We start from the raw sequence: 12,133 nt of genomic DNA on the forward strand, positions 1-12,133 counted from the left end.
CTCCCAGACGTCATTGTATGTCATGTGGTTAAACGAGTCCTTCTCTCACTTTAAAGAAGATCTCCTCTACATCGCGGATTCGTACGAAATGTGTATTATTTTTTACATCAACGAATGAATCTGATTGTCATTATGCATTTAGCTGTTGGTATTCTGAATTGATTTATGCATAATTATAATTTCTGCTTATTGGATCTTCTTGCAAATGCATCGAATCCTCGAGTCTACACGTACATACGTGTTACGTGAGTTATTTCTCAAATTTCCATTTTCAGTTTATAGTTTGAATAGTGCAAATGTTTCTCTCCTTCGAAAGTCAACTCTACAGCCGGAGTAGTGCCCACGATCTCGCGAAAATGTATTAACGAAAGGTAAACGTTTGAACTGGTCTCTCGCTGTTTAAGACTCAGGAGAGAGAACCACCCCTCGCCCCCTGGAGCGAACAGGGGCGGAAGGCTGGTTTACCTATCGCCATTTTGCATCGGGCAATTTCCATTGTTTCGCGGGATTAGTAAACCCATATTGGAGGTTGCCCGAACCGCCGTCCGCCCCCACCCCCTCATCCCCGGTTTTACCCGCCCCCATCCGCCCGTTTCCCTTCTTCTCCCGCGTCGGTTCTTCGCGTGGCACCCACGGGAAAGAGAGAAGCCCCGTCTCCAACCCCCGTAGACGACCCGGACTCGTTTCCACCCCCGCGTAGTTCCCGTCGCTTCCCGATTGGCCGATTCCAACCCCGTGACGTCGTCCCCGGCCCACCCTCGTTGGCCGACGTGTTTTATCGACATTTCTACCACCACCTGGTTTTCATCCCCCGTCCACCCCCGCCGCCTCTACACCGCCGATCTTTACGTGCGCGCAAGGGGGTCGCGGGGGCTGACACACGTGGGTGGCTCGATCGGGCTTTTCCTCTTTTTTCTCTCTTTCCGTTTCAACGTTCCTCTCGCTCTTTTATATTATTTCTCTTTTTCAACGAGACCGCCCCCCCCCCTCATCTCTGTTTTACTTTTTCATCTCCGAGTATCCGTCTCTCGATTTTCTTTTACGTTCGTCCATGTCCAGAAAGAAAATAGCGGCTTGCAAATGTTGCGAAATCTACAAGGGATTAGTGGAAAGATGGAGTTGGAAATCGCGAACCGGCTAGAGTCGAAATTATTTAAAACTGACAATAGTCCTCGGCACAATTCATTTTTCTATCAGAGATTACCTCGTTTCTCTGTTTTATTCTTTCATCTCCGAGTATGTCAATTTTCTGTTACGTCTCAGTGCAGGATTCCATGCTCGGAAAGAGAGCGTCTTGGTTTAGAAGAGACAATTAGTATGAAATGGGGAATTTGAAATTATGAACCGAGTGGAACCGAAATTGTTTGAAGTCAATGTCTATTGTCTGTGCAGTTGTTTGAGTGTTTGTTAGAAGCGGCGGGGATGGACGGGGGTTGGTTGGGGTGAAAGCCAGCAATTGTTTTTCCTTCCCAATGCTTCTATCTGGGATCAGTCTACCTTCCTGTTTCATTTCTTACAATTAGCCTCTGAGTATATCTCGATCTCCGATCACGTTTCTCCACGCAGGATTCCACGCTGAGGAAGAAGGAATTTCGCAAATCTTACAACGCGTACAGAAAGATTAGTGTGAAAAGTAGAATTTAAAATCGTGTGACTGAGTGGAATTGAAAATTATTTGAAACCAATAAGATTCTTTTGTGCGATTGCAAATCGGGATGCGCGCAGCGAATGGAAATTCGCGATTGGTTATGCACGGTGCAGTCCCGGTTGCCTCGTGATTTACGTGCATAGTTTAAAATTATGTACGCGTACGCAAGGGTAAGCGTCTCTTTTCCAAATTACATGCATCGGCCATAACAATCGATCGGTAATCGTATTAACAGGTTCGTATTTTATAACATTTATTCACAACTCAATGCAGAATTATAGGTAAATATATTTAGGTAATTCTTTTTCCGCATCGAAGTGGACGCGTTATTTTCTTTTCAAAGGGGGAGATCAAAAAGTATCGAATCATTTATATTCCTTTTGAAACCCTCTATTTTTGATTATACCCTATGACAGAGAGGCCTCCGACCCAACCCGATCCAACAGTCAAAGTTCAAAGTACATATATTCCAGCGAAATTTTATTATATCCTGGCAAGTATAACTGCGTTTCACTTTTTTTTTTTTTTTACACCTACGTCGAACGATACCGTACACTTTGGCAAATCGATAAAAATGTTCCACAAACGTCGTGACGTAATACCTGAATTAAAATAGCTGACTAAAAAGTAGTCATGAGTGCATTGAAAAATTGCAATTGCAGCAATCGCGAATGGAATGGCCGAGATAAAATGTATGTATGTATGTATGTATTTGAATGAAAATCGTTTTATAAAATTAAAATATGTTTCCGAGCGAGGACTAGTAAAAATCCAATGAATAACTGCGATTGCGAATTCTAATTAAGAACCGCGATTGTCATGGCGATGTTAAAATATTTATTCGAACGAGAAATTTTCTATCTAATTAAAATATATATTTCCGCGTCGAGGTAACTAAGAATCAGATGGAAATATTGACGATTGACGAGTGTATCGATAAAAGGGTAATCGAAGAAAGAAACAGAAGAATTCGCTTGTGTACGTTTAAAGTTAAAAGATCCTCGGTAAAGGTAACGTCGTCGACCGTTTCTGATATTTTCTTTTTTTTATTTACAACTCTGCAGAAGCTTTTTGCGATACATACTCGTGCACTTCCTACCACCCCCTAAGAGGGAACCGGAAAGCTAAGAGTTCGTAATTCAATAACCGTTGCTCTCTCCGAACCCTCTTCAACCCCTGCCCCTGGCCTCCCCCTAGAACGCGAGGGTGGCTCGCGTACAGAGAAAGTGCAGCTTCTCTCTCAAAATGTCCGACTAGCAGCTACTTTGAGGACCAAGATACCGGGAAAACTATGCTACTCCTCCAGAGAAACGTACAGAGGTAAAGGGAAAATGGATCCGAACAAATGGGTAATGGATTACTCTCTCTCTCTCTCTCTCTCTCTCTCTCTCTCTCTCTCTGTGCACTTTTGTTCTTGTAACCATCCTTCTTTGTGTGCGACGGTGTTCCCTGGACAAGTTTTATGCTTCTGCTTGACAGACGTGTGAAACAGGTAAAAGGGAATGTAATCAAATGTTATAAAACCTGCACAGGAATTTGAGGATAAATAGTGTATCAACGAGCTTGCGATTATTACGGGATTAAATATGTATAAAACTGTGAAGTCTTGTATTTTATACTTGGCAAAGTAGATTCGCGTTCAAGTATAATTTTTAGGTTTATTTTATAGAAACAATTATGATGAAAATTACCTTATCAGTTTCAATTAAATTCTGGATTAAATAGTTTCCGAATTCGAATTAGGGGTAATATACCCTTTCGTGGTTAGAGCTCGAGTATTTTTGAAAGATGACGACACAGTGACTGAAAAGGAGGTGGTTTCGCGAAAGTACATGGTACGGTGGCAAAGTTGAGACGAGTCGGGTGAGGGTGGAAGGGTGAGTCGGAGAATAAGGGTGGCGCTGTACCGGAGGCTGCCATTATATCTGAGCCGCCATTTTAAATTGAATTTTCTCCACCCTAGATAGATCTGAAACGTCTCGGCCTTCTTCTTCTTCTTCTTCTTCTTCTTCTTCTTCTTCTTCTTCTTCTTCATCCTCCTCCTCTACCCTAGTCACCCCCGGCCCCTGTGCGCCGCGTTTCGATGGGGTAAGAGGATGAGCAACAGTCCTTATATATCTCGTCCTCCAACCCCGTCTCGCGATGGATACACCCTGTGCGTTTTCCACCCCGTTGGAAAATAAGTAAAAAAAATTCTTCGCGATTAACTGATACGTGTCAAGTATTAAGTTTGATCTGGTTTAAAACGAGATCCAAATACAGATATTCTTAATGTACTCGTGCATCAGTGAATAAGATGAAATAAATCCTCATATTTCACAAAGTATCGTCGTTCGTTCTAAGAAGGATTCTATCAATTATTATTATTAACGCGTTTCGTACGACGTATTGAATTTGCAGTTGAACATCTATTTATTGATTCAGTGTATTTCTTTCATAATAGCATTTGCTAGATTTAAGTAGTAGTTGCATATTAAATTGCGATTCTTGGGATTCATTGAGCTTAGCCGAAGGGTAATTCAGGATTGTGACAACAGTAATGATAAGTAAAAAAGAGAGCAGGGTAAGGGAATAATTCTCGAATCACCGCACAAGAAATCCCATTATATGCTCGAGGAGGGCTATGAAAAGAGAAGAGAGGAAAAAAGTGGGACGGGGTGAGGGAAGATATTGAGTTAGCTAAGTTTTCATTCGACCTTTTTACTTCGATTCGACTTCCGATCGAGGGCCTACTGCTCCACCTGGCCGAGACCTGGGCGTTTTACGGGAAAATTCGCTTCCCGTCCAACAGGAAATTCGGCAAATAAAAATCCTCGCATCAAAAATGTTTTCGTAATATCGCGGATTTATACATTAAATCGACTTATAAAATAATTTGCAGAAATTCTTATGACTTTCATCTAATCCCCGTTATCGTATATTATTGTATGATCCTTTAAAAACAGTGATGTATATAAAAGTTTTCTATAAACGCATCAAATTTTTAATCTGTTAAGAACTTGTAACTTTAAAGTAGAAAATTTGTTCTCACTTTTTTATACAGAAAGGGATTTGAACATTTCCCACGTCAGTTTCTGAAACGAAATAAGAAGATACCGAGTCGTAGGCATCTTTGAAATCAGTTTTTCGAAGATTATTTAGGTTTGATTTTCTGAACTGATATCAACATTTATCACACAGTGAAGGTAAACAAATTGTATAACTTCCCAAAGGGATTGAGAGACAGCGTATCGCGTAAGAGAAATACGAGTGAATAGAGGCTTGGTAGGAGGACGGGGGGGTGGGTTTGGTAGTGCGGTTTTTGACGACGTTAAAGAACGAGGAACAGGACGTTGGCTTTAGCCGAAACATCCAGAAGCGGGTACATATTAAAACAGTTCCGCCATTTCGCCCCGGTTGCGTTGCGTCGCGTTGCGTCGCCGTTACCGTTACTGCTCTTTTGATACATAATGCATCGCGGCGTTGTTTGAGTTAAAAGCTCAGGGAACCGCGGCGACTTAACCCTGTTAAACTGTCCTGAGCCAAGTAAAACGCGGTTTGCTTTTCGCTTTTGCTTTTACCGGTCATAATCCATGCACAAAGTGCCCCGAAACCGGAGTCTTTCGAACACTCTAAACGCCCCTTTTCCACTTTCCTCCCTGCCCCCCCCTCCTCCTTCGTCTCTCTCTTTTTTTTGAACTTTCAGTTTTCGAAATTAACCCCCCGGTCTGTGTGTTTCACTTTTAGTTTTTCAATGTGTCCCTTCGTATATCATCAATGCTGTAAACTCTGTGCCTGAGCAAAGAAAATGGAAATTGTTATCACTTGTCCTGTTTTAATTGACGAACTTCAGAGATCGTTATTATTGTTTTTAACATTGAATACGAGTTCGTTTCGAAACGCTGTTTCCCCTGTCGATCGGCTCGCAGCCCTCGGAAGACACTCGCGGGGCTGGTTTCTTGGATCGACATTTGCGCGGATAATTTCATTCCAGCTACCCTTCGTGCGTCTTTCATTGAATTATCGTGTGAGTCATACCAAAAAAGACACAGGCTCGGTATGATAGGCTAAATTTCGTTATCGAGCAAAGATACTTCAGGTTTAAAAAATATTTATATCCTCTCGTTCTTTTTGTCAGTACCACAATCGTTTCCAAACGAATTTTATATAATGTTTTAGTTTCTGTTTTAGAACACGTTTATTATGTTGTTTCATTGGAACGTCGGAGAGGATTCTTCTTTAAATCGTCTTTCTCGTTTATAAATTGAATCGTTGCTTGCTCATTATTTTTCTCATTCGTGAAAGAAGAAAAGGAAAGTGTTAAGGGTGGCACCCACCTGAATCCGAGCCTCGTTCAATTTCGTGGACCTAGCCAGCTCCTCCCTGCAGTATATGTCCGGATAATGGGATTTCGCGAACGCCGATTCCAATTCCGCCAGCTGCTCCTGCGAAACAATTATTCGTTTTGGACCCACGACGCCTATACATATACATAAGTAGTACATAAAACCCTCGGATATTCCACCGTGAAACGAGCCAATTTACACGTTTGCTAAAATTCCAATTATTTTAACTATTGTTCAGGCATCTTGTATTATAAGAGTGGATTAATCAATTTCAATCTCTACTCAAACTGTGTTCGGAATTAGATTCTCGATCTATGGAATGAGAAATCAGCAAATAACACAGTTTAAAATTCATTCATTAATTATTCTTCTCGTTAAAAAATAAATTACAAGCTCGTTCGATTACGTTTTATAAATGTATAATCGAGAATAGTGATCGCTGATGAACGAACCTGGGTAAAAGTGGTCCTGTGCCGTCTGCGCGCGGGGGTGGGACAGCTGGCGGTGGTTGGGGTGTGACCGATGTGAGGGCTCGATGCGCAGGGGTCCGGTTTCAGCTTTTTGAAAGCTCCTTCCGCCCCTAAAATATTCAAAATCGACTTCCTTTATTCCATACAATTACACATCGACAAAAATGTTTCATGATCTTTTTTACTGTTTCGTTCGCTTAAATGATTCTACTTTCGGATCGCGGAACAATAAAAAGTGAATGTCACGACGCAGTGTCTTCAGGTAGACCCCCTGAATCCTGTTCGCGTACGAGTACACATACAGAAGAGAGAGAGAGAGAGAGAGAGAGAGAGAGAGAGAGATGGGGGGAGGTGGGGGAGGGTAACGGTGGCGAGAAGCAAAGTCCCTCGCACTATGCTAACTCGGTTAGGGCGTTAATGACCTAATCATGTTACATGCTGATTCAATGTTCAAGGATGAATGCTGTCCACTTTACATACCTTGCCCCCGTTATCCCGGCGAACGGGAAACTCGGTCAAGTTCACCCTGAGACGCCCCTTCTTCTTATCTTTCTTATCGTTAATCATATCTACCTCCCGACTGAACCACGAAGAACGATATTCGAAATATATCATGACACCCACACCAGGCTGTCTAGTCTGATGGTCCCGTTTTCGTTTGAAACGCGTGGTAACAATGCGTGGTCAGTCCCAATTTCGAGGATCAGAGCAGATTAAACGAGGATGAAGATAATTAGTCGCAAGGATATCGTGAATCTGATGCAGCTGATTTCTGTGTCGTTAGTACAGATAATTGAAATCCCTATGCAGCTGTCTTCCATTGGCATCTGCCCTAAAAGTCTGCCCTCGGTCCATTTTCACAACCCCTTCTCTTCGAGGTCTGACGAAATTGTATGGTACGTTCTTTTATTGAATTCCGATGAATAATTGTAATTAGGATTTCCGAATACTCTAATTATTACAATCGATGTTGTAATCAATACCCAAACACTATCATTTAAACAATTATTATCCTTGTCCCCCTGATTGATACCCAGACACTCGATTAGCTGAACGGTCATGATCTGAATACATCAGCTCACACGTAAATACGTGAACATCAGAATATTTCTACCTAATCGCTTTATTATAGGAAATATCTCGGAAACATCGTAAAATGGTGTCACTCTCAATAGTTTCCTTCTTTAAACAGAGGAGGGTAAGAAAACCACGAAAGTAATTCCTCAGATTTTAAAACGAAGAAGAACCTCTCGAATAGTTTTAATAATTCCCGCGGCGGGAACCCTGGGGTTAACGACATTAATTTTTCCCTCTTCAATTCAGCTTTTTTTCCCCTCCCTCTTCCGCTTAGCGGACTTTTCCATTTGCATTAGAATAAGAACAGCGCGACCTTAAAGAGCCAGAAACGGAAAGCGTTCTCCTTATCCAATAATAAGTGCACAGATATTAATGTCTGTATTTTACAGTTTTCTCAAACATTCAATTCTTCGAACGGGATAGTAAAAACGGCAAGAAAAATGGAAAGTTCGAACCCTTTGATAATTATACCAAATATTTCTCTCTCTTAATGCGACAATAAATGTGATACAAAAGCCCACATAAAATTTGCATACGTCACTTCCACAATTGAAATCCAAAGCAAAGTACAGACAGAGCTAATTCATTTATCTTATGGTTACGTTTTACGATCTATGCACAAAGTGTTTATGTTCTATTGCGTTCGGGATTTTGTTTGAGAAAAGAAATGGGCAACGCTGAGTGTCGACATAGACGAATTTTCCGGTTATTGAGCTTAGAGTACATCGTGTACAGCGAAGGTGTTGACAATGGGGCGATGGTGGAAAGAAACGGACCATATGGTGGTACCTGTTCCACAGGACCATTATTATGGGGTTTAAGAGAGCTCAGCACCGAAGGGCGCGTGCTAATGGGGTTCCTCTATCCTAGTTTCCCTTTTCGATGCGTGCATTCACAGTGACTTGTTGCCGACTACCAATCGAGAAACTCAATATGCTACAGATGTTATCTTCCCGTTGACAGGTCCGAGGTCCTTTGTCAACTTCCGATTATTCTTACGATTATGATCCACGTCAAATAATGTATGAAGCAGTGTGACTCTTAAAAAGATGTCAATGACTGAGGATGTAAATTCAGTTTATAAACTCGTGAAACGTGGAATTGCAGATGCGTAAAACTATTCGATGAGATGATCTAATGAAACTTTTAATCGACAGTGACGACAATTTGAATATGCCAATTCATTGTGAAATAATGTTTTTCGAGTACACATACCGACGGTAGAAGTGGCCCCGACGCTGCTTCTCCCAGGAGTCGCGGCAGGGGTGGGTGGACTAGCTTCCAAACCCTGGTGAACCCCGTAAAGGCTGAAATCTTGTTCGTTGGAGCTCGCGCTGCTGCACTTCCTCTTCTCCTGGTTGTGATTCAAGTGGAAACTGTCGTTTTCGACGAGACCGACCCCTAACAGGCCCAGGTTCGGCCTGAGCTCGTCCATCAGTTTGTTCTGGCCGCAGTTAGCAGCCGCCGCCGCGGAGAAGTTCAATTGGCGGCTGAAGATAGCCGGGAATATGTTGAATTGTTGGTGATCGAGGCTGAGAGCGGTCGTCGGCAACGAGGAACCGCCGGCACCGGTACCGGCGCCGCCGCCTCCGACGGACGTCGAGCCGACGGAGCCGACGGATCCCACGCCCCCTGCACCGGGACCGCCGGCACTTCCGGATAGGTCGTTAGCCAGCGTGATGCCGGGTTGTGACCTTTTCCTGGTCTCGCTTCCGCGAAATGTTCTTCGACCTCTTCGCCTTCTTACCAGAACGCCGTCGTCTGCTCCATCTCAAGAAACCGCGCACAAACTCTCCTTTTCCCCAGTCTCTCCGATGCTGTGTTCACTCAGAACCCCGAGTTCGGTTCTGTTCTCGTATTCAAATCTCCTCTTCTATCAATGTTTCGGATTCTTCGTAGTCAATCTAATGTTCACTCAGATCTGAATCAGGCTAGGTTCTGATCTTGTTCAAGGTTTGATCCTTTCCTCCAATTTTTTTATTTTTGGTATTAGGAAAATAGCGATGATGTTTGGTTTTCTTAACTTGAGACACTTCCCTCGCTTTCCTGCAGAGAAGATCGGACTCTAATCTAGAGTTTTTCTCTGCAACTGGAATTAAGTTCCGTAAACTGTATCTTATTTTTCTTTTAGCCACGTAAATACGATCGAGTGCAAGAGGCTTGTGGAATTTTGTTTCGAAGATCAGACTTGGAATCTCATGTTCTTTGCATGAAACCAAAATCAGTTTCTATTTCTATCGGAGTTAGACAGACGATAGACCACGATCAAGTTCATGAAATTCTGCTTCTTAACATCACTTTCGAGTTCACGAATGTATTATTATATTCTTCTGAAGATCAGGATAATTTCTTTCAGTTTCTCCAGTTTTTGAGAGACTGCTTGAATCACGAGATTTTTAATAGTACTTGCAACTTCCTAGAAATTCCTGTTTCTGTAATTTTGCTAACTCAGTCTTCGGTTTCAAACGAGTGTCTCCATTAGCTTACTTTCAAATGGTTTGGTTTCCTCCAATAATATTTTCTAATTTCACTAGCTTCGTCTTTTACTTCCAGTTGAAATTTAGTCGAATTTTCTCAACAATCTTCTTGTTCCTCTCGTTTTCTATCTTAGAACTCGCGTATGGATTCACTTTAATTTAAATTAGTCAAGTGACTATGCTAATTATATTCTGTTAAGTATCATTGATACTTTGTGCGATCTTTTGTTCTCAGGCAGCTTTTATTAAGCAATATAGTTTCCAAAATCAATGTCTCGATACTATTCAGCGTTACGTCACCTTGTAAAACAACACGTTTACATCGTATCTTGACTGACAAGTATGAACAATTACGATGATAAATTTGAAGATAGACAAGACGTTCAGGTGAAATTATTTCTTCTTCGATTCTTCGAGACGAGCAGTTCCAAGTTTCGATGACACGTTCAGCAGTTTTTACTCCTTTCACACAATATCGAAGACACTCTCTTCAGAATTTATTCCTTGCTCCTTCTACAGCTGTTATATTATGCACAAAGTGCAGTTTCAACTTGAGGATTCGTCGTCGGTCTTCAGTATTGAGAACGCACTTTTTACACGTGCAGAATTGACTTCTGTTATTCGTTTTTTTAATTTACTCGATTTTCTATTAGCTCTCGTAGTGGATTTCCTATTTCGGATTGTATCAGTTGTTCTCCTTGTACTTTTATGTATACTCCCTGTACCTTTTGTGACTGTCAGAAATTGTTCGGGACTCCTTCAAAATTATGCTGGATCTCTTGAAGTTGAGGTTATCACTGTTTTCTTCTCTCTTAAGCCGAGCGTTGCAATCGTGGTGATGCTTAATCTTGATTCTTGAAAGCCGTAATCCAAATTCTCGAGCCCCAATTTTCACTGTTCCTACGTCGAATCCCACCAAAAAAAATGTCTCCTCGCGCGTCTCTCTTCGATCCTCTTCCCGACGACGACGGCCGATGCAACCTTCTTCGAAATCACCGCGAATACCAAACTAAATTCGTACCGGAACACTGCCTGACCAGGAGCAAACGTGAACTTCTTAGAAACGCGCACACGTGGGACAAAGAAAGAAGGTTGACGGTGGAACGGGGGGGGGGTGGAAGCTCCGATTCGAAATTCAAATCTTATTAACCGGTCGATGCAATTAAGCGGAGGGTGGCAGGGTTCGAAGAAAGGGGAGAGGGGGTGGCCTTGAAAATGGAAATATCGAAAATAATCCGGATCAGTCGGAGTCGTTCGCGTGAGCCAAGCCGAAGGAAAAGCTCTGGCTCTCCTTGCGTGGCTCGTTTTCGGTTAGAAAAACCCCGACGGAAACGATATAGTGGAGAAGATAGTACAGTTCGGTCGGTCGTGGCGTTAGAGGGGCGACCGCTCGCCGTGAGTTCTTGTGGGATTCTGTCCACGAAATGCAGTTATCCCGAGCGACTCCGAGCGGGGGGTAGCGTTTACCGGGGGGGTAGCTACCGGCCTGGTAGGGGTTGGCTGTTGCACGAGCAGGGAGCACGAGGTCTCACCCCCTCGGTGTCGCCCGATTGGACGGCGACAGGGATGCGTTGCTCTGGCAACCACCAATCGCAGCCCTCCCTGGTTCGTTTACCCCTTTCACCCCTCGGTCCGGCCAACATGGCGCTGGCCGCCAATAAAAATTCCTCCGGAAAATAGCCTGCGAGCGATTTTCTTTCCACCTAGCTTTCCCGACGACACACTCACACAACCCAATACGCGTTTCCCATCCAGTCGCTGTCTTCCCTGTTTCCAACCCTTGACTCGCTCCTGCTTTCCTTTTTCCGTTCCAAGAACCACGCTCGCTTTCCTCTTTCCGCGTCTTCGCCGGCCGGACTGGCATATTGCTTTTTTAATTACTTTTTTCATATATCACTGACCTGGCCGCGATTCGGAGAAAAACCGTTCGATTCGTAACCGAAGAATAGCTTTTTTTTTTCCATGTATTTTTTTCCGGTCTCCCAGTCTCTGCGTTTCCCGGTTTTGCAATGGAAAAACGAATACCCTTTTTCGAAACTCATACATTGTGTTTCACTTGTGTTAACGAACCATGCATGCAGGTCAGTAAAACGAAAGAATATTCATGTTACCAATTGTTACAAACATTGTACTGAC

The 12,133-nt window shown here is 42.9% G+C and overlaps 1 protein-coding gene across 1 annotated transcript in view; it reads right to left on the reverse strand.

Annotated features, from left to right (window-relative positions):
• Positions 1–9,281, reverse strand: part of LOC108624129 (homeobox protein orthopedia) — a 12,986-nt gene extending 3,705 nt beyond the window's left edge. Inside the window, exons 1-4 of the mRNA XM_026812923.1 lie at positions 8,736–9,281; positions 6,426–6,553; positions 5,961–6,072; positions 5,769–5,809 (exon numbers count right to left, since the gene is read on the reverse strand). Of these exons, the coding sequence (XP_026668724.1) occupies positions 5,769–5,809; positions 5,961–6,072; positions 6,426–6,553; positions 8,736–8,955 (501 nt within the window). The 5' untranslated portion in view covers positions 8,956–9,281. The remainder of the gene's footprint in view (positions 1–5,768; positions 5,810–5,960; positions 6,073–6,425; positions 6,554–8,735) is intronic.
• Positions 9,282–12,133: the final 2,852 nt, after the last annotated feature.

The sequence above is a fragment of the Ceratina calcarata genome, unplaced genomic scaffold (genome assembly GCF_001652005.2).
Source record: "Ceratina calcarata isolate Rehan_Ccalc_2016 unplaced genomic scaffold, ASM165200v1 scaffold116.2, whole genome shotgun sequence".
Classification (NCBI taxonomy): Eukaryota; Metazoa; Arthropoda; class Insecta; order Hymenoptera; family Apidae; genus Ceratina; species Ceratina calcarata.